Source organism: Lissotriton vulgaris, chromosome 10, assembly GCF_964263255.1.
Source record: "Lissotriton vulgaris chromosome 10, aLisVul1.2, whole genome shotgun sequence".
In the NCBI taxonomy this organism is placed as follows: Eukaryota; Metazoa; Chordata; class Amphibia; order Caudata; family Salamandridae; genus Lissotriton; species Lissotriton vulgaris.
Genome location: NC_141698.1, coordinates 1,102,166,587 through 1,102,189,874, shown reverse-complemented (window position 1 = coordinate 1,102,189,874; position 23,288 = coordinate 1,102,166,587). Strand labels below are relative to the sequence as shown.

General features: G+C 48.7%; 1 protein-coding gene across 1 annotated transcript in view; it reads right to left on the bottom strand.

Moving 5' to 3' along the window:
* DAZL (deleted in azoospermia like) overlaps positions 1–23,288 on the bottom strand; it is a 787,422-nt gene that overhangs the window by 431,349 nt on the left and 332,785 nt on the right. Inside the window, exon 7 of the mRNA XM_086940080.1 lies at positions 4,024–4,104. Coding sequence (XP_086796206.1) covers positions 4,024–4,104 — 81 coding nt within the window. The remainder of the gene's footprint in view (positions 1–4,023; positions 4,105–23,288) is intronic.

The window sequence follows — 23,288 nt, the reverse complement described above, 5'->3', positions numbered from 1 at the left end:
GAAGTTGAGCAGAGCTCAAAGGAGACTCTATAAGCACAACGTGCAGTAGAAAATCTGAGGCTCTGAGGTTCCTTCAGGAAGGTTCTAACGGGTGAGGCACTTCTGATCGGCTGATGCCTAAGTTTGGTCTCTTTTACACAAAGAGGGTGATATGCTACAAAAGGGAATGAGGCCTAGGCCTTTTTCCTTTGTCTTTTGTACCTTCAGCTATGGTATTTTTGTTACCGAGACTCCCATTCCGACGACGGGGAATGATACAAAGCATGGGAATCTATGAAAGTTCCAATACTGGGGTAAATGCATCCTCTTGTCAACGGCGCTGAAAAACTTTTCTTCACTGACTGAGAACTTCCTGACAGAATGTCAGAAGTAGGTGTTTTAAAAATCAGTCCGTAGGAGGTATTTTTGGCTCAGCAAGTCTTAGATGGCTGTTCTTTTTTATGAGATCCTTTGAGCTCAGAGGAAGATTCATGAGAGGATTTCTTGATGCACTTTTTAACAGGGTCTTCATCAGACTGTGATGGGTGTCTTAACATTTTTGAAAAGGCGTTGTAGATGTAGACTGGTCACTCTGAGTCTGACACAGGGTCTGATCTAGTTTTCAATTTCTGAAGCCAGATGAGAATAAGTCCCTCCCTGTATCTGAGGGTCTCATTAGAAAAAGTACGCAAATCTTACATTCTGACACCGTATGAGATGGATATAGGCAGTAAATGCAACTTTTGTGGGGATCATCCAGATAACGTATTTTCTTTAGGCAAGTGGCACATTCTCTGAAGAGAGCCTTCTTATCCTTGTCAGACATAGTCCACATATATACTGAAGATCCACAAAAGTAGGATGATGATAAGAAGATATATTAAAATTGTACTTTCCTGTAGAAAAAGTCCAACATTCTTTATCCTGATGAGAAAGCTGAGCAGAGCTCAGACGAGACTCCCTAGCACAACTTGCAGTAGAAAATCTGAGGTTCTGAGCTTCCTAAATGAGTGTCATATAGCAGACCCTCCAGGATATCGCGATTTCGCGATTTCGCGATTTGCCGCGAAATCGGCACTTTTGTAAAAATGCCGCGATTTTTACAAAAGTGACCGCGAAATCGGCACTTTTGTAGAAATCGCTGCATTTTTACAAAAGCCGCTATATCCTCGCTATATCCTGGGGGGTCTGCTTGATCAGCTTGCCCAAGAAGTGTCCTTTGCTTGGATCCTCTGCCCACCTCGTATTGTCCGGCACCGAACTCGGTTATAGACCTCACAGATTTTAGCTGACAACCCAGTAACACATCTTATGGGGCTAACATAACGTGCGGCTCGGCTGAAAGGGGGCATTGTGGTGCCAGTGAGATGCGCGCGGGCGACCCTGCCGGCGCTGGGGAGGAGGTTGCGCCATAGGAAGCCCCCTCCCTGCCGCCCTCCCAGCCCTGGAAGCATGCATCTCCCCCGTGCCAGCAGGGCTTCAAATGGGAAAAGAAATACGTGCAGGTATTCCCCCAAATAAGCCGTGGAGTTAAAACGGGACTTCTAGTAAGGGCTTAAGATGGAAACATTGAATCGATCGAAATGAAGGAAACGGAGTACCATCAAAACTGGGCAATGGCCACAGCTGTTATTTAGAGTGATTATAGAAGGAAGAAGTGTGAATTTAAGCACTATACATCAAAAGCAAATTTAAAGTGCATCGTACGAAGTAAGGATTATGCCCACAATTGCGTCATATATCATACATGCTCAGCTAGGACATATGGCATTTATTTTTCATAGAATGCATTTACTATTGTTGCAGATCGCTTTCCCCAAATTGTTTTTAGAGGTGGCCAAGTCCATTACGTTCTGTAAAAGTATGAATGATAATGTGTTCGATTATAAACACACTTTTACCCAAGGATTTCCGTGATAGTCTCGCCTTTGTCGGTCTCTTCGCAAGCTCTTTTTTGTCTCTCTTGCACAATCTCTCCCCTTCCCATCGTCAACTGTGTGGTTAAAACGTGTCTCTCTATTTTTGCTCTCCCCTCTAATATCATATCCCCTGGCTTGGCCCCTATCTTTCACTTTCCATGTTTGTCCGGTGTCTCATTCTCCCTCCATTCACAGTCTCTTCTTGCTCTCTTCTCTCCGATGTCTCACCCTTCCCCTTCCAGCTTCCCTTTCTGATGCCTCTCTACTGTGCCTGCTTCTGTCGGCCAGTCTGCAGAAAGACGACGGAAGGGAGAACTGCTGGGGTCATCTCATCTGCTCGCAGCCCCTCTGGATTTGTCGGGACAGCCACGACTAGCTTTAAAATAAAACAACACAGTATCTGAGTGTACTGCTAATAGCTATCATTCATGAAACACAGCAGGTGGGCAGCAGACTCCTCAGTCCGGAATCAACTTTCTTGCGCTGGGCCTCACCTCCCGCTGTTCTGCACTAAACACAAGTCAAGGCGACAGGATTCTTTCAGTCCAAACTGCGATGTTTTACCCTCAAGATAAAGTACTCAGTGAATGGGCGATTTCCCGGGCGTCATTGTGCTGGGTAAATCGGCTCCACTGCTATCTTTCACCTTTTAATGCCGCAGGTGGGAGGGACCTCTAGGTAAAATGTCTTTCAATCTGCTGTGTTGCCAATTTTAAAAGCGGCTCAGTTTTAGTTTATAAAAATGGTCTCGAACTTAGAAAATGTAGAACAGCTTCCAAACCGTTTCTAAATACCTGTCATATTATTTGTGCATGGTTGTGTAAAGAAACTTGATGTTTTTAAATTAATAGCTTTTGCATCTATTAATCTAAACATTATATAAATGGTTAATACAATCTGCGTCAGTGGCATGCACTCTTGTACTCCTCCTTAGGTGCTCAAGGTCTCTTCTTAACAGCTCTAAAGTAAAAATGTTTTCAAAAAAGCAAAAACTACAACCCCAGCATGCTGTTGCTAGCAAAACGCCTAGACCGTTCTTTAAGGTGTCATATGTGGCATGGGCCTTTCTGGCAAGGTCTGTTAATTTGCATGTGCAGCAAGTAATCACAGTTTTTCAATCTGAGAGACCGTATTCTTGAGGAAACAAAGTGTCTACATTGTAAAGAAACCAAATATACATAGCTTCATGTTGTTAAATAACTAAAAAAACTAAGATATCTGTGTTTGTTGTAGGAAAAATGGCCACATAAAATGCCGCAAAATTGCCGCTAAATTTCCATATTTGTGCCGCTAAATTTCCATTTTTGTGCCGCTAAATTTGCTAATCCATGCCGCTATATCCTGGGGGGTCTGATATAGGTTGATTAGTGCTGATAGGGCGAGGAAAAAATGTGGTCCTTTTCTTTATAAGGACTAGGGTAAGTTATTAAACTAAGAGGCCTGGGCCTTCTTTAGTCTATAACTATTAGTGTATTATGACTATTTAAGTCTACTACTACTACTATCTTATGTTATGTTATGTTATAGCTATTTCTAAAGCGCAGCAATTACCCGAGGGTGTCCTGGCGCTAACCACTATATTCTGAGAAAATAAGATACGAGGCAACGTTAAAGAGTAGAAAAACAGGTTTTCAGTTCCTTCCGAAAAGTGAGGAGGTCAAGAGCCTTTCTTAGATATAGGGGAAGATCATTCCAGGCCTTTGCTGCTCACAAAGTAAAGCTTCTACCACCCTAAGAAGATTTTTTGAAGGGTGGTACTATCACCAACTTTGCTCCACTAGAGCCATGGGTTCTTCTGGGTACGTACCACTGCATTTGCCGTTTCAGGTAGTCTGGGCCTATGCCATGTAGTGCCTTATAAATTGTGCAGAGCGCTTTAAAGTGCACCCATTTCCTAACTGGGTGCACTTTAAAGAGCTCTGCAACGTCTACTATTTTAAGTACCGGGGACTCCCATCAGGACGATGGGGAATGATTCAAGCATTTGAATTTATGAAAGTTCCAATACTGGAGTAAATGATACATATTCACAGCAAGCACTACATTATTGATCCTACGGACACAATTTCCCCTGACAAAAATACAGATGTTTGTTTACATTAGGCTTTTGCAAATGGAACCATACCTGGTAATTATATGGTGGTTGTTGGTATCCTACTGGAATTTGTTGAATAATTACAGGTGGAGAACTCTGATATGGGTATGCCTGAATTTAGAAAGAAAATGATTTTCAATTGTCATTTACAAAACACCAATGCACTCTTCATACATACATCCTCCAAATCTCCAGGTCTGCTCTTCAGTTTCACACTGTCTTTCATAACTAAATGACCGGCCAACTTATCATGCTGGGATAGAAGTAGCTTTTGGGGAAAAGTGAAGGCCTATTTGGGATGACAAGATATGTGGCCTTTTACACAAATGTTGCTGAAAACCATTAACATTTTGGTAACATACTTAGCAACGAGAATTTTTCATGGAAAAAACTGAACACTGCAACATTACAATGTAAAATATTAAGCATTAAGGATTAGTTACTTACCTGTAATCCTAGTTCTCTTCCAGGGGTATCCTCATCAAAGTCATAAGCATTAGAATATTCCCGCCCATGCGCGGGACCCCGGAAACACTATATTATATGTGCCCCACATATATATACTCATATATATATAAACATATATATATATATATATATATATAAAAACATGCAATAGCAGCCAAATAACATCAGAGCTGAAATATGCTGTGAAGAATTTCCACCATACATGAATAATATGCATTAGAAACATGAGAAACAACACCAAAGATTGTTTAGAAACTGTTTTAATGCTTAGAAATCAGCAGAAATTCTCATAACTCACTGAAAGCATAGACAGGTCTCGGGCTGCATTGCAAACACACTGTCTAAAAAGACTGAAAAGCTAACCTGTAGCTGCATAGCAATAAACCGACATTGTGCCTTTAAAGGCACCCATGACCCCTTGTATCCCATCATGTCTCAGGGGTGACAGTTAGGTCAGTTGTTCTTTCCGGTTCCTTCAGGAAGGATCCTGGTCACACAGCTCCACTAATTTCTGTTTTCTGACAGAAAATTACTTCACTTTTAACAACATTTTTACTTTCTTTGACATTTTACATCTAGTCAAGTGGAATGCTAACCCCGTCGCCAGAATTGGCGAGGGGTTAGTATTCCAATTCGTATGACACCTTACTCGACATGTTTTGATAAAGCGATACCAGAGTTGGCATATAACCGCGAGGATTATAATGCACTTAAGAGTATATGGTACGCGTTATCATAGAACAGCTATTAGGACTTGGTTCCGCAAGCTGCAGACGGGCTCAGCTCATGCCAGAGCGCCATCTCACATGATTCCAAGCACTCTGCCTTCCGGATTGTTAAGGCCTGGCATAGGAGTGACTAATAGGAATACATGTGTCCATTTTTTAGGGTTAGATATAGGTATACTATATCTACAGCAAAAGGTGATTACACCACTTTGCCCCAGCTGTCGTGCAGCCAGTTGTGTCAGATTTAGATGGCCAGTCAGGGGTGGCACAATACATGCTGTAGGCCCTGGGTACACCTATGCCCTGAGTTACAGGGTCTGATAAGGTGGCCCAGTACCAATTGGTAAATGCACCTAAGGTACACGTGTCAATTTAGTGAGAGAACAGCAAGGCTGTGGGCCTGATTAGCAGGCCCACAGCCAGAGAAGTCGTAAACCAGTGAAGCAAAAAGCAAAAATCTGGGGTGATCATAGGATTGCAGACCGTACTCTCCTACAATGAAAACAAAGGATATTTATTTATAACAAGTCCACCCTGAACTCTTTATGAGTCAGGGAGCTAAGCACAATACAAAACTCTTAAGAAAATACTTCAAGTTGCACAATTTACACAAATGCCCGAGGGGCATGAAAAACCATATACACTAAAAGTGGAATGCGAAATACTAGCAGTTAAGTAACAAGATCCAGAGGCTTCAGGATCGCTAGGACTACACTACTGAACCCTAAGGTTAGGAGCAGGAGGCCTAGGGAGATCGGGTGCAGAGTGTGCACTCTCACGCGGGTTGCGGGACAAAGTCTATGGAGTCTAATATTTGTAAAGTTACTGTTATAGGACGAATCCGACTAGGTAGACTAAAAACGACAAAGGATCTGGACACTTAGATAGTGAACCTACGTTGGAGCACCGAAATGCTCAGGTTACCTAGCCCAGGGGCCGCGGCTGCATAGGGTTCAAAAGACGTCGGGAATCCTCGTTATAGTCTATGGAGCCTGAAAGAAGAAGTTGCTGGCAGGCGACCAGTGAAGATGTTTGATGTGATCCAAGCCTGGATCGGTGATGGAGACGACCTGAAAGCAGAGGGGACTCAGTTCTTAATCACTAGCCAGTGATTGTGTGGGCACCAGGATGGCACCGGATGAAGTCACCTCGACCAGGTGAGTGGGCGACGCTGGACTCTGCAGTCAAACGGGCTAGGAGGCGTTGTCGGCGACCAGGCTGGAGGTGCGAGCTGTCCCACGAAGGTGTCTGCTGTCGGCGATGCTGGACCCAGGATTGGGGCAACAAACCTTGGCAAAGTCAAGCCCACGCGGTGGAGTCAAGATGGCGTCTGGAGTGGACCAGGAGGGTCCGGTGTGCTCCTCTTTTGGAAGGGAGCAAGGGCCAGTCTGGAGCAACCAGACCAGCGGTGAAATCGTTGTGGTACGTCGTCAGGAGGGCCACTAGCCAGCAGGCAAGTGACCGGACAACGCGGTGAGCAGCAGAGAGCAGAAGGGCCCCACGCAGATCTCGTGGATGCTGGGGGGCTGGAGTTCGGTGCTGGACCTGCTCAGGGTTAGGGCTTCTCAAACCCCAAAGCACTCACTAGAGGATCCCTCAGCGGTCGTGCTGGTTAAGCGTTGTGAAGTTTTGAAGATGGCCGGTCCCTCCGGTCTCGTCACACCCACGGATCTCAGCTGAGCTGAAGATGTAGGTAGAGGTCAGAGGTGCCAGGGAAGCCGGGTCTCGTTGTGCTGGTCGGTCGGATTCCGGAGGAAGGACGTGCAGCAAACCGCAGTGTTCTTAGATGGTGCCTGCGGGTGCTGGGTAACTACTTCTTAGTCACAAGGGAGAAATCCTGAGAAGAAGTCGAGAGTTCCTTTTGTAGAAAGTAGTTTCAGGATTCAAAGATGATCTAGTTTGGAAGGGGGCCCGCTCCTATCTTTATACTAGGAAAAGGGGCTGGCACGCGACTAGGTCCTGCCCATGGGTGGGACCAGGAAGGGGGGTGGTTAAACCCTTCTCCCATGCCGGACTTTCCCCAGCTCAGGGGCTGGTGTGCCCCTGGAACTGGTTCTAGCCGGCAGATGCATAGTGAGCACTGGGGTGCCACTTGCAGTCACCTTCCTCTAAAGCCATGCCTACCCAGGATACACAAAACCCTGTCTGGGATGGTGGTAGCACCGCCCCTGACAGGAAACGCTTTGTCCAAGCCTCCCTCGCTGGAAGGACTCCCAGCAGCAGGAGGTCAGACTTGTGTCTGTGGTGGCAGCATCCATTTTGTGATGCTGAGGCTCGAGTTAACTTTAACCGGGGTTCACAGTTACATACATGTTGTGTCCCTCTAGAAGGGTGGAATGCTAACCCCGTCGCCAGAATTGGCGAGGGGTTAGTATTCCAATTCGTATCACACCTTACTCGACATGTTTTGATAAAGCGATACCAGAGTTGGCATATAACCGCGAGGATTATAATGCACTTAAGAGTATAGGGTATGCGTTATCATGGAAAAGCTATTAGGACTTGGTTCCGCAAGCTGCAAACGGGCTCAGCTCATGCCAGAGCACCATCTCACACGATTCCAAGCACTCTGCCTTCAGGATTGTCATGGCCGGCCATAGGAGTGACTGATAGGAATCTGTGTGTCCATTTTAGGGTTAGATATAGGTATACTATATCTAAAGCAAAGGGTGATTACACCACCTTGCCCCAGCTGTCGTGCAGCCAGTTGTGTCAGATTTAGATGGCCAGCCAGGGGTGGCATAATACATGCTGCAGCCCCTGGTAGGCCCTGAGTACACCTATGCCCTGAGTTACAGGGTCTGATAAGGTGGCCCAGTACCAATTGGTAAAAGCACCTAAGGTACACGTGTCAATTTAGTGAGAGAACAGCAAGGCTGTGGGTCTGATTAGCAGGCCCACAGCCAGAGAAGTCGTAAACCAGTGAAGCAAAAAGCAAAAATCTGGGGGGATCATAGGATTGCAGACCCTACTCTCCTACATGACCCCCCCCCCCCCCACCAAACTTTGGGACAATAAACTAACCTTGACCAGGTGAGTCTTCTAGCTCTAAGTGGAAATACCTGGAGAGCCCATCTGCATTGCCATGATCAGTGCCAGGTCTATGCTCCACTGTAAAATCCATCTCCTGTAGGGAAATGGACCACCTAAGCAGTTTGGGGTTTTCACCCTTCATCTGATTTAGCCACAAGAGGGGCTTATGGTCGGTCTGAATCTTGAAATGAGTGCCAAACAACTATGGCCTCAGTTTCTTCAGGGCCCAAACCACAGCAAAGGCCTCCCTCTCAATAGCTGACCAATGTTTCTCTCTGGGGGTCAGCCTTCTGCTTATAAAATCAATGGGCTGGTCATGACCATCAAAATTCAGCTGAGATAGAACAGCTCCCACACCCAACTCAGAAGCATCTGTTTGGACAATGAATGGTTTGGAGTAGTCTGGACTCTTTAGGATAGGTGCTGTGCACATGGCCTGTTTTAGGTCATCAAATGCTTTTTGACAGCCTGCTGTCCACTGAACTTTCTTTGGCATCTTTTTACTTGCAGGTTCATTAAGTGGAGTCACAATTGATCCATAATTTCTGACAAATTTCCTGTAATAACCAGTCAGGCCCAAGAAAGCTCGAACCTGAGTCTGGGTGGTTGGAGGAGCCCAATCTTTGATGGATTGTATCTTGCTCTCCAGTGGCTGAACCTGGCCTCCACCTACAAGGTGGCCCAGGTATACAACCTGTGTCTGCCCTATCTGGCACTTTGTGGCCTTGATAGTGAGACCTACTGCTTGCAGTGCCTCTAACACTTTCCTCAGGTGGAGCAGGTGATCCTCCCAGGTGGAACTCAAGACAGCTATATCATCAAGATATGCTGCACAGGAGTCATCCAGCCCAGTGAGAACTTGATTCACTAGCCTTTGGAAGGTGGCAGGTGCATTTTTCAGACCAAAGGGCATTACAAAAAATTGATAATGTCCACCAGGTGTTGAAAATGCTGACTTGGGCTTGGCATCCTCAGCTAACCTGATTTACCAATACCCAGCTGTCAGGTCAAATGTGCTTAAGTAGTTGGCAGAAGCCAATCTATCTATAAGTTCATCTGCCCTTGGTATTGGGTGGGCATCAGTCTTAGTGACTGCATTGAGGCCTCTGTAGTCTACGCAAAACCTCATCTCTTTCTTACCACCCTGGGTGTGAGGCTTTGGCACTAGAACTACTGGACTAGCCCAAGGGCTATCTGAGGGCTCAATGACTCCCAACTCCAACATTTTCTGCACTTCTGTGTTAATGCAGTCTCTAACATGATCAGGCTGCCTGTAGATTTTACTCTTGACTGGCAGGCTATCACCAGTGTCAACCCCATGGGTACACCAATTGGTTTGACTGGGTGTCAGAGAGAACATATGTCTGAAGGATTGAAGAACTTGTTTGCAATCCTTCTGTTGATGGTCAGAGAGGCTGCCACAAAAGACAACACCATCTACTGATCCATCATCAGGATTCTGAGTGAGCAGGTCTGGGAGAGGGTCACTCTCCTCCTCCTGTCCCTCATCTGTGGCCATGAGCAAGCTCATGTCCTTCCTGTCGGCATATGCTTTGAGCCTGTTCACTTGGAGCACCCTGTGGGGGCTCCTTCGAGTTCCAAGGTCCACCAGGTAGGTGACCTCCCCCTTTTGCTCAAGGATTGTGTGGGGCCCAGACCATTTGTCTGAGTGCTGCTGGGGCCACTGGCTCCAACACCCACACCTTCTGTCCAGGCTTGTACACAGTCAGGACAGCCTTTTGGTCATGCCAAGCTTTTTGGAGTTCTTGGCTTGCCTCAAGGTTTTTAGAAGCCTTTTCCATATACTCAGCCATCCTGGAGCGGAGACCAAGTACATAGTCCACTATGTTGGTTGCAGGCTTTTTGAGAGGTCTCTCCCATCCTTCCTTCACCAAACATAGGGGTCCTCTCACAGGATGCCCATACAGAAGTTCAAAAGGGCTGAAGCCAACCCCCTTCTGTGGGACCTCTCTGTAAGCAAACAAAAGGCAGGGTATAAGGACATCCCATCTACGCCTGAGCTTTTCAGGTAGTCCATGAATCATCCCTTTTAGGGTCCTGTTGAACCTTTCAACAAGCCCATTGCATTGTGGATGATAGGGTGTAATGAACTTGTAGTTGACACCTCATTCCTTCCACATAGCAGTCAAATATCCTGACATGAAGTTTGCACCTCTGTCCGAGACAACCTCCTTAGGGAAGCCCACTCTGGAGAACACTCCAACTAGGGCTCTTGCCACAACAGGTGCTGTAGTGGTCCTAAGGGGAATAGCTTCAGGAGAACCTGGGGGCATGGTCCACCACCACCAGTATAAACTTGTGCCCTGATGCTGTCTGGGGTTTCATTGGACCAACAATGTCAATCCCCACTCTTTCAAAGGGCACCCCCACCACAGGCATTGGTATAAGGGGGGCCTTTGTTGTGCCACCTGACTTACCACTGGCTTGGCAAGTGACACAAGAGCGACAACACTTCTTCGTATCTTCATTCATGTGAGGCCAGTGAAAGTGTGAGACAATTCTGTCCCAAGTCATATTCTGGCCTAAGTGTCCTGCAAGGGGAATCGCATGGGCCAAGGTGAGAAGGAAACCTCTCAGAGACAAGGGGATGACCAGCCTCCTGGTTGCACCAGGCTTTGGGTCTCTTGACTCAGAGTACAGGAGTCCATCTTCCCAGTATACCTTGTGTGCACCTGTGGCGTTCCCTGCAGCCTCAGCAGCAGCCTGCTGATGAGGGGTTCAAGAGAAGGGCAGGCTAACTGTTCCTTCCCCAGGTCTTCTCTGGAGGGTCCCCCTGAACCCAGAAACTCAACCTGATCAGGTTCAAGTTCTTTAGGCTCAGTTTCCCTCAGCTCTTTGAGGTCAGCCTCCTCTGAGACTTGATCCTCAACCTGGGGCAAGGGGGAAGGCAATGCCTTAACCCTCCTGCTCTTTTTCTTGGAAGGTGTCTGGTCCATTGTTCCAGGATCCAGCACCTGTTCAGTGGGGCATCCTCTGGCCTGTGACCTAGTCACAGCAAGCACATGTGCTGGCAAGCCTAACATTTCCATGTGAGTCCTCTGCTCCACTTCTGACCATAGGGATGACTCCAAATCATTGCCCAACAAACATTCAACTGGGAATGTCTGAACTAACAACAACCTTCTTTTGGCCACTTACCCCTCCCCAGGAGAAATCAACAATTGCCATACTATGGTGGGTAGTGACATTGCTGGCATTGGTCACTAGGTACTCTGGACCTAGCATGATCTGTCCAGGGTCCACAAAGTTAGGTGTCACCATTGTGACACTGGCACAAGTGTCCCTGTAGGCCTGAGCCATCTTGCCATTGATAAAAGGTGTCTGTCTGTATTTGCCCAAAGTATTGGGACTGGCATCAGGGAATATATCTACATCCCCTGTACAGACAAGGACAGCCTGAGTGAGTGTGCCAACTAAGTTGTCATACCCCTCAGAACCCAAGGTTAACCCAACTAATCCCTTGGGAGGTGCACTACCACTGCTAACTGTACTAGGGGGTGCAGTTGCCTTAGGGGCTGCAGTGGCAGGAGTTTGCCCTCCTTTCTTGGTGCACTCACTAAACCAGTGAGTTTTACTTTTACAGTATTGGCACCACCTTTTAGACTGGCCTTCTTGAGTCTTCTTCTTCTGGGAAGCCTGACCCCCACCCTCCTTGGTTTGTTGGGGACCTGTTGAAGACTTCTGGTCATTTTGTTCACCTTTGTTATCTTTACCCTTCTGGTCTGCTTTCTTCTGACCACCCTGGTTCTGGCCCTGGTTCTGCTTAACCCTTGTTCTGGCCCATCTGTCCGCCTTCTTTCCCAATTCTTGGGGAGAGGTCAGATCTGAGTCAACAAGGTGCTGATGCAACAACTGGTTCTGACAATTGTTTAAAATCTGTTCCCTCATGATCAGATTGTACAATCCTGTATAAACAGTAACCTTACTGCCCAGCAACCAGCCCTCCAAAGCCTTAGTGGCACAATCTACAAAGTCAGACCAATCCTGAGACTGAGTTTTCTGGGTATCCCTGAACAGCAACCTGTACTGCTCAGTGGTTAGGCCAAACCCATCTATCAGTGTACTTTCCAAGACTCCACCAGTTATCTGCTTCAGAGCTGCAACCACCTTCTCCAATATTTGCCTCTACCTCTGAGCATGACACTGATTCTGAGAATGAAGATGACACGTTTGGGACAGCCCATAGTCCCTCTGATTTGATCAACAAATGCCAGGAGTCTGACCCTGATGACTCTGGCGGAGACCAGGAGTCTCAACCTGAAGAACAGTTTGTCCAAGTCCCTATGGCTACATTACCATTGTCTTATATTTTCCCATCTCCAGCATATGCTGGATGACTACAACCGTCGTTTCACAGCAACGCCGAAAGGTACTCCTGTGCAATCTCCTGCTGCCGTTGCAATACCTCCACTGTCTCTTCCACCAATTTTACCGCCCACAACTTCGTCTCAAGTTCAGACGTCCATCAGAATTCAAACGACTGTGTATCCGCAGGATGCGGATGATGAGGCAGTTCCAGAGCGAGAGGACAGAGAGGTCCCTAAGGATTCTGATGAGGATGCAGGCGAACCCGGTATGGCGGAGTGGGACGACTACCGAACGCTGACGCCTTCTCCTCAGCCTGGAGACTCGGGTGATTCACCTCCAGTAGATATCGCCAGTTTTCATCTTCTAATGGACAAAGTGGCTCAGCGTTTCAAATTACCTAGAACACTTCGTGAGGAGGACTGTTTCCTCTACGATTTTAAAAATAAACCTTACAAACAGGTCCTCACGATTCCAATCATCGATTTTGTTTGGAAGGAAGGACTTAAACTCATGCAGGCTCCTAACACCTTACCTGCTCAGATGCTGCGCCTTGAGAAGAATTACAAGGCCCCAACCAGTTCTCCAGCATGCTTGATCTCTCACCCTAAGCCAGACTCAGTAGTGACTCAAGCTGCACAACGTAGAGCCCGGAATCCAGCGTCTCCAATCACTGCGCCTCCCGATAGAGAGGGTCGGCGCCTAGATGCTATTGGCCGCAAGTTTTCTACCATGGCTTGTGTGAGAAGTTGGCCTGATATATGATGTTCACTAGTTCTAGTGATCACCTTGTATCAGTCCAAACAACCCTTATGGTGATTGGTTGTAAGGCAACCTTATAGACCAGCTATCCTAATGGTAGCCTGGACAAAGCAGTCTTAGGCTAAACTCTTTTGGCATGTGAAGCCAGCTGTTTTACCACATATAACCCCTTGAAAACCAAGTGAAAAGGACACCACACAGGTTGTTATGAAAATAAACAAGTATTTATTAACTAACATACACCTCTGAACTCTTTATGAGATCAGAGGGCTAAGCACATTACAATTTCTTAGGAAAAATATGATTAAGTTGCACAAATTACAATGGTTCCCTAGGGGCACGACAAACCATATACTAAGTAAGTGGAATGTGAAAGTCGATAATCGGAATGGAGCTGTCCAGAGGCTGTAGGATCGCTGGGACCACGCTATACTAACTTGAGGTAAGTAAGAGGAGGCCCACGGAGCGTGTGTGTGAACTCGCACGCGAGATGCGTACAAACGTCTATGGTGAGTAGGGTCGTCCCTGACTAGATAGGACTAAAACGACTGTGGAACTGGACACTAGAAGAGTCAAGCTACCCTTGAGCACCGAAATGCTTGTGTTACCTCACCCACAGGCTGCGGGTGCAGGGGTGCCAAGTCGTGTCGGGTTCCGGCGTTGAAGTCTATGGAGCCTGGAGGAAAAGATGCTGCAGGCGGTCAGAAGGAAGATGTCCGGTGTGATCCAAGGGTGGATCAGTGAAGAGAAGAACCTGAAAGCAGAGGGGACAATGTTCAAAGTCACTAGCCAGTGACTGGAGTGGAACCAGATGTCGTTGTCGCGATCAGGTGAAGGTGGACGCTTGTCTCTGCAGCCACGTGGACCAGGTGGTGTCTTCGACGACAAGGATGGAGGCACGAGCTGTCCCACGCAGGCTCTCGCTGTCGGCGGTGTCGGCTTCGGAGTCAACGGGCCTTGGCAAAGGCAACCGACGCGGTGAGTGGAAAAGGCGTCTGGAGTGGACCAGGAGGGTCCGGGGTGCTCCTCCTTTGGGAGGGAGCAAGGGCCAGTCTGGAGCAACCAGACCAGCAGTGAAGATTTCGCAGTTCGTCGTCTAAGTCACTAGCCAGCCGGCAAGTGACCAGACAACGCGTCGAGCAGCAAACAGGCAGAAGGGCCCCACGCAGATCTCGTGGATGCTGGAGGGCTGGTCTTCGGTGCAGGAGTAGCTCGGGGTCGGGGCTTCTCAGTCCCCAAAGCACTTGGACGAGGATGCCTCTGAAGTCGTGCTGGAGCGAAGTGCTGCTTCTTTCAAGATGGCCCGTCCCGCGTGTCTCGTCGCACCCACGGATCTCAGCTGTGCTGCAGATGTAGGTAGAGGTCGGAGAGGTCTGGGAATCCGGGTCTCGACGGGCTCTGAAGTCTAGATCCTTGCAGGAAGACGACAAAGGGAAGCCGCTGGACGTTGATGGTGCCTGCTTGTGCAGGGTGGACACTCCTTGCCCACAAGGGAGATTTCTTCAATCTTCTGTGGAGCAGAACGTCGAAGTCCAGAGTTTCTTCTTGTAAAGTTGTTCAGGATAATCTAATTTGGAATGGGACCAGCTCCTACCTTTATCAGGCTAAAGGGGGCTGTACTACGACTAGGTCCCTCATCTGGGTAGGACCAGGAAGGGGGGTGGTTACACCCCCTATCCTTTGTCCAGTCTTGCGCCAGCTTTGGGGCTGGAGTGCCCCAGGAACTGGTTTAGACCGGTGTATGCACAGGGACACCTTGTGTGCCCCAGGCATGTCTCTTTCCTTTCAGCCCTGTCCTACCTAATACACAAAATCCTGTCTGGGGTGGTGCTAGCACCTCCCAAGGCAGGAAACCCTTTGTCCAAGCCTCCCTCACTGGAAGGACTCCCAGCAGCAGCAGGTCAGACTTGTGTCTGGTGGCAGCATCCATTTTGTGATGCTGAGGCTCGAGTTAACTTTAACCGGGGTTCACAGTTACATACATGTCGTGTCCCTCTAGAAGGGTGGAATGCTACCCCGTCGCCAGAATTGGCGAGGGGGTAGTATTCAAATTCGTATGACACCTTACTCGACATGTTTAGATAATGCTATACCACAGTTGGCAATAACCGCGAGGATTATAATGCATTTAAGAGTATATGGTACAGCGTTATCATGGAAACAGCTAAAGGACTTGGTTCCGAAAGCTGCAGACAGGCTCAGCTCATGCTAGAGCACCATCTCACATAATTCCAAGCACTCTGCCTTCAGGATTGATAAGGCCTGCCATAGGAGTGACTGATAGGAGGATATGTGTCCATTTTAGGGTTAGATATAGGGATACTATATCTAAAGCAAAGGGTGATTACACCACCTTGCCCCAGCTGATTGATCAGCCAGTTGTGTCAGATTTGGATGGCCAGCCAGGGGTGGCATAATACATGCTGCAGCCCCTGGTAGGCCCTGGGTGCACATATGCCCTGGGTACCTAAGGTACACTGTACAGGGACTGATAAGGTGACTCAGTATCCAATTAGATATGTACCTAAGGTACATGGAATCCATTTTACAGAGAGAGCAGTGGGCCTGGGGTCCTGAATAGCAGGGCCCCAGGTCAACTAAGTCGAAAAACCAGCAAAACACCAGGCAAAAAGTTGGGGACAACCATAGTCAGATATCCACCTTCCTGCAGCAACCACGTCCTACTTCTGGCCCAGGAACGCGCCCGATGGCCCCCTTGGCCAAGAGGGCCGACACTTCCTCCTGGAGAAGCCGCAAATGATCCCCCAATACGCGGTGGTGTTGCGGTGGCATTGCTTGAGGGGTCGTCTCGAAGGGGAGGGAGTAGCCCCTTCGGACGATCTGCAGCACCCACCTGTCCGAAGTGACAGTGCGCCAGTGAGAGTGGTGATGGTAAACCCTGCCCAGCACTGCCGTCACATGGGCCGAAAAGCACGGACTAGGAGGGTTTAGAGGCGGATGCTGCGGGGGAGGGTGTGGACTGGCCTCGCCGTTGTCAACGACCGCCTCCACGGCTATTACCACGGCCGCCACCGCGCTCGAAGTTAGTCTGCGACGTGTGGCTGGCGGTACGTGTGGGGAAGCCCCTTCCTTGGCCACGAAAGGAGCAAAAGGCAGCCGTTTGCTGGCGCGGGCCGAGAGGCCCAAGGACTTGGCAGTAGCTCTGGAGTCCTTAAAGCGCTCAAGCGCATGGTCTGCCTTGTCGCCAAAAAGGCGACGGCCATCGAACGGCATGTCCATCAGTGTACTTTGCAGCCGAAAAGTTGGCGGACCTCAACCAGGCGTGGCGCCTAACCGCCACCGTCGTTGCCATCGCTCTGCCCAGTGAGTCGGTGGTATCCAGCCCACACCGGATAGAATATCTGGCTGCATCTCGGCCCTCCACAAGGGCTTGGCCGAGTTTGGCCCGTACCTCCAACGGACACTCTGTCAGCACTTCCGCGACCGTTTCCCACAGAGAGTGGGTGTAGCGGCCCAAGAGGCATGCGGTGTTGGAAGACCGCAGTCGCAGACTAAGGGAGGAGAAGATATTTTTCCCGAACTGCTCGTACCTCTTGGATTCCCTGTCCGGCGGAGCCGACGGGAATGCGGTCTGGGAATTGGAGGCCTGGATGACCAGGCTCTCGGGGGTGGGGTGGGTGGACAGGAAACATGGGTCGCCCGGGGCGTGGCGTCTGGCCACGTTCCTATCTACGGGCGAACCCGTAGCGGGCTTGGACCAAGTGCCCAACAGAACGTCGGTCAAGGCCTCATTAAAGGGCAGCAGAGGCTCGGCCGAGCTTGACTGCGGTTTAAGGACCTCAGTGAGGAGGTTAGTACTCACGGCCGCGACGGGGAGCTCAAGGCCCAAGGCCTTGGCAGCCCTCAACAACACCACGCTATATGTTGCCCCCTCCTCCGAAGCCAGGAGGCGAGACAAAGCCAGTGTCTGGAGAAGTGTCCAGACCACTGGCCTCCCCAAGGTCTCCTGCCCAGTCCTCATGAGACTGACACTCCCGGGTCAGAGGGTCCTCAGAACCCTCCCAATAATCCTCATCACCCATCTCCTGATACTCAAGGTTGTCAACTAATGGGGCCGGTTCATTGAAGTAAAACTCCCCAAGCGGCGTCGAAAGCAGTTCCCACGTCGGAACGGAATGAAGGAGGCATCGGGGACGGCGCCGCCCGAGGACGGCACCGGAGGCGACACCTGACGGACAGACGCCGCAGGCCGCTTGATCCTGCGGCGCCGTGCCCGAAGGCGCCGGCGGTGTCGGGACTGTGGGGCCCTGCGGCGCCGGGGCCAAAGCACCAGACCCGCTAGGGGCCTCAGACGGGTCCACTGGGCCCGGAGGCGCCGCGGAGCCCGGAGGAGAAAGGGACCTCATGGCCATGAGGAAGCGCCTGATCTCCTCCGGCGTCGAATCTCGCCCAGGGACCGGAGGGTGTGGGGCGGGATGCGACGCCCGCGAGGGCGGTCACCCGAACCCCCGGCCGCAACGCGCGAGCGTCGGGGGGGGGGGGGAGGGGGGTAGTCAGAAGAGCGATGATGTCTCATCGACTTCTTGTGCTTCTTACCGGACGACGACTTCGACCCGGAGGAGTGGTGCCGACTCCCGGAGCTGTGACGGCTCCGTCCCCGCGACCTGTCCCTCGACCTCCCGTGGGACTGGAACCTCACTCGGCGCAGGCCGACTGCCGGAGTTCGAGCCGCCTGCGGGACCGCTCCCGTCTGGCTTTCCTCAAGAGGGCCCGGCAGTCGGAGCAGGCCTCGTCGTCGTGTTCGACGCATAGACAAGTTAGGCACAGGCAGTGAGGGTCCGTGACCGACATCGTGCGGTCGCACTCCTCACAGTGCTAAAATCCGGGCATCCCTATGGCACCGATCGGAGTCGTTCGACTTCGCGGAATGATCAAAAATTGATCCAAAAAGTTAGTCAAAAATTGACTTGGGTGACTGCTCTTTCCAGATCTGCGCTGGCTGGCGCGGAAAAAAGAAGAAGAACTGACGTCAGCACGAGGAGGCGGCGTCTAAGTACTCCGACGACGTCATCACGGCGCCCACGACGGACGCGGAGCCGCAGACGCCTACCGACGCGCAAGGGTACTGCTACGCAAAAGTTTCTGGATCCAGTCTGACGCCTGGAGATATTCTAAGGTAACTAATCTATCACTAACGTGTCTCCTTCAGATGTGCTAATATAACATAATCGGCACTGGGTAAACAAGAATAGGGAAACATGCCTGAATGCCGGCACCTCGTTAGCCTGTTTGAAATTTGTGGTAGTAGATAAACAATCCACAGTAATGCCTACGAAGACCAAAAGAACTGCCGTTCTCCATATAAATAACGTCACGATTATGCCATGACGCCATGTCCCCTGATATCAGTAACCTCCCTTTAAATAAATAATATGTAAGGGATAGAAAAATAGGGAATAGGAAAAGCCATTAATAACCAATATTATCTGGTTGCTTGCCTCCCAATAGACACTGAGCACATTAAAAATAATTTGTGAACCTACCAGTTCCAGTCCATTCCCAATATTCAAAAGGAGAACCAGACGGTACCCTGATAGAAGGAGGCCCCTCGCGCTCGCATTCAGAGGTATTTATGAGCCAATATAGATGCACTACAAACATGTGGAGAGTGACCTAGATGTGAGATATATAGACATCAGTATTAAAAATAAGCTGTATATTATTTACCACTACAGGGCGAATCACTAAAACAATTAACCTGTGGATAGATGAAAATAGCAGTGGAGCCTATAATCTTTGACAACTTATAGAGGTGAGACTCATATAAACAAGAAAAAGCAATATCTCTACAAATAGGAGAATTTGTTTTGATTGACTCCTTGATATTATCCCCTTAGCTCCCCTTACAATCAGGCTATTGAATATCCATTCAGGCCAATAATTGGACGAAATTGGGCAATAGAAGCTGGGGTGTCAACATAACAGCTAAACCTTATAAATAGAAGGTGAGTTGACACATATAATATATATAAAAATAATATATAACAAAGGAATATAGTGTCCCTCTTGATGTTAATGATATGGATAGTCTTCTATACTATCCGTTTTTATAACATGGATGACTGCATGTGAGTAAGGGTATGGGAACCAGAATGTACTAGGTTAATTGCGTTATTCCACTAGATGAAACCAACACAGATTAAGATGTCAACTTGATCCTGGTGTCAGCTGTCAATGAGTATGTTTTTATCCAAGAAGTTAGGATAAGAGTAAAATTTGTTTCATGCTAGCTAAACATGTTGAGCTATGTGTAGGAAATGTTCCCCGTATACTATCTCCCCTTTTGTTAAGAAATTAAACCCTTCTTGAACTCTATGATATGTCTAATACCAAGTATGGTTTTTGAACTTGAATTTATATCTTTATAGGTATATAGCTATTAACAATCGTATCCTGCCTAATGAGAGTGATCCTTTGGTATTGATAAAGATGGAATAAACTGAAAACCCATCGAAACGCGTCGACGCACACTAATTTATACACAACCCCCTGGTCTTGCATTACTTGTACTGCAAAAAATATTTCAATGTTGCCAAGTATTGTACTATAAAGGTGAATAGGGGATGTGTAGTTATCCAAGACCAAGTGTTTAGGTCTGGTGTAATACTCTCTTTTTATATATGTCTAATTCATGCTTGTGTATTAATTTGTGATTATGAATTGTGTATAATGTTTTTTTATTAAAATTGTACTACTACATTTTAGCTTTTAATGTGAGATTTTAAACGAATTTGTAACAAAATAAATTTCATAATCATTGAGTTCAGTGGTCTTTGAGGTACATTTAGTAAGAGGTTAAAGTACATTTCTGGTGAGTGAATGGAGTGAATGAAATTTCGAGATCCATTGAGTGCCTGTGGACAATCGACTAGTTACCTACCCATTGGGATTTTACTTTTTAAACTGGACAACAATCCCTCCAGCTAAAGCGAGAAATGGAGTTGAACTTACCAGTTGACCTGAAAAGAGAATGAGGAACGCATGTTTTTTATAAAGCACGTGACTACCCGGAGGCCTCTCAGTGCTATGGCGGTGACCAGCTAGGGAGCCAGCCTCTGCGGGAAAAGCCAGGTCTTTAGAAGTTTTCGGAAAGTGAGGTGGTTGGGTTCTTTACAGAGGCTCAGAGGGAGGGTGTTCCAGAGTTTAAGCGTTGAAGGAGAAAAGCCGTCCCCCGCATCTAGCTTTATTGATCATGGGTTTCACTGCAAGATGAAGCTCATCTGAGGGAAGTTTTCTGTTGGCTCTGTAAAGGCGGATCACATTTTTAATGATAGGTGGTCCGGTTCCTCTCAGAGACTTATGGACTACACACAAATACTTGAACTGGATCCTTTCCTGTACCAGGAGCCAATGGAGGGTACACAAGGAAGGTCTTGCTTCGCAGCGATTGGACGCCCCCGTAAGAAGCCTTGCAGCCGAGTTCTGCACAATCTATACTTTCATGACTGCTGAACTGGGAGCGCCTAAGTATGAATAGCAGCCCTACATGCCAAGAACAGATGCATACTGGTAAGTAGCATATTCAGTTCGAGGCATGTGGGCTGCTAAATTCACATCTATTGCATAGAATGCATAGCAAACGGCGGCCGCCCGTGCCGGCTGCAGAAGTCTGAAAAAGAGATTTAAGAACAGCCTGTCCTACAGCTGCCTGCTGTTTAGAATGCACATCCACGCAATAATGTTTAGTAAACGTGTGTGGTGTAATCTATGTGGCTGCTCTACAAATATCCTCCAAAGGAATATTGCCCAGGAAAGCCATGGAGGCCTCCAACTTGCGTGTTGAGTGGGCCCTGGGGGGGGACCGGTAAGGTGCGCTTAGCCTTATGGTAGCAAATCTGGATACACTTAACGATCCACCTGGCTATTCCAGCTTTGGAAATGGGGTTGCCTTTGTGCTGGGCTGAGAAGGCAACAAACAATTGTTGTGTTTTTCTAAAGTGTTTGGTCCTGTCAATGTAGTACATTAACGCTCGTTTGACATCAAGCGTGTGAAGCATTCTCTCTGCCACTGTTTCAGGTTTCTGAAAGAATGTGGGCAGTTCAATGGTTTGATTAACATGAAACCGTGACACCACTTTAGGGAGAAACTTAGGATTAGTGCGCAGCACCACCCTATTATGATGAATCTGAATGAATGGCTCTTGTACTGTGAGCGCTTGTAGCTCACTGACGCGCCGTAGAGACGTGATGGCAATGAGAAAGGCTACTTTCCACGTGAGGAATTGAATTTCACAGGAATGTAGGGGCTCAAACGGTGGGCCCATTAATCTGGTGAGGACCACATTGAGGTTTCACACAGGAGCTGGAGGGGTCCTGGGGGGGATGACTCGTTTCAGCCCTTCAAGGAAAGCTTTAATGGCAGGCACCCTAAAAACAGAGAGGTGCTGCCTGTTCTGGAGATAAGCCGCTATGGCGGATAAGTGTATCCGAATGGAAGCATACGCCAGATTACATTTGTAAAGATGTAACAAATAGCAGATGATATCAGGAATGGATGCATCTAGCGGGTTGATATGATGGTTTGTACAGTAAACGACAAACCTCTTCCATTTAGCTGCATAGCAAGCTCTGGTAGTGGGCTTCTTTGCCTCTCGGATAATGTCCATGCATTCCTGGGGGCAAATCAAGGTAGCCAAACTCTAGGACTTCAGGAGCCAGATCGCCAGGTTGAGCTGTTGCGGATCCGGGTGCTGAATGTCGCCATGGTTCTGCGTCAAAAGCCTGGGTGTGAGGCGTAGTCTTTGATGCGGTACCACGGAGAGCTCCAGGAATGTGGTGTACCATGGTTGGCGTGCCCACGTTGGAGCAACCAGGATGAGTGTCATCGAGTGTTGGAGCAGCTTCCTTGCCACCAGCGGTATGAGAGGTGCTGGGGGAAAAGCGTACGCAAATTTGCCTGACCAGTTCATCCATATCGCATTGCCCTGCGATTGAGGGTGTGGAAATCTGGCGGCGAAGCTTGGGCATTTTGCGTTCTCCCTTGTGGCAAACAGGTCTATCTCTGGATGACCCCACTGCTGGAAGTACGGGTGGAGTACTGATGGATGTATCTCCCACTCGTGCAGTTGGTGGCTGTACCTGCTGAGCAGATCGGCCATCTGATTGTCCTTGCCTGGGAGGTGTTCTGCCATGAGGAAGATGTTCCTCTGAATGGCCCACTTCCACATGCTCTGAGCCAGGTGAGACACCTGTGGAGAGTGTTCCTCCCTGCTTCTGGATATAGTACATTGCCGTCATGTTGTCCGTTCGGATCAACACGACCTTGTTGCACAGATGTACTTTGAATGACTTCAGTGCCATGAAGATCGCCATCAGCTCCAAGTAGTTGATGTGCATCCTCTTCTGTTGTGTCGACCATAGTCCCTGCACTGTGTAATGGAGTACATGCGCTCCCCATCCCTGGAGAGACGCGTCCGTTGTCAGGATAATTTGTGGCACAGGCTCCTGGAACGGTCGGCCCTTGCAAAGGTTGTGTGGAGTCCACCAATGCAGAGAGTTGTATGCCCGACCGGTTACCAACACTAGGTCTTTCAACTGTCCTTGAGCCGGAGTCCACTGGCGTGCCAAGCACTCCTGGAGAGGACGCATATGTAACCTTGCGTGCGGGACTATGAAGATGCAGGAGGCCATCATGCCTATCAACTGCATAAACACTCTCGCTGGTAGTGAGTGTTGCGGCCTGAACTTCTGAATGAGCGACTGGATACTGTTGATCCTCGCTGAATTTGGCTGAGCTGTAGCAGTCAGAGTATTGATTGTCGCGCCCAAGTACTGCCTCACATGGGCAGGTTGAAGGTGCGACTTCGGATAGTTGAGCGAAAACCCCAGACTGTGAAGAACGTGAATAGTGCTGGACATGTCCGCGGCGCACTGCTGAGCTGACTTGGCCTGAACCAGCCAGTCGTCTAGGTAGGGGTAGACATGTATGTTCTGTCTCCTGAGGTGCGCCGCCACGGT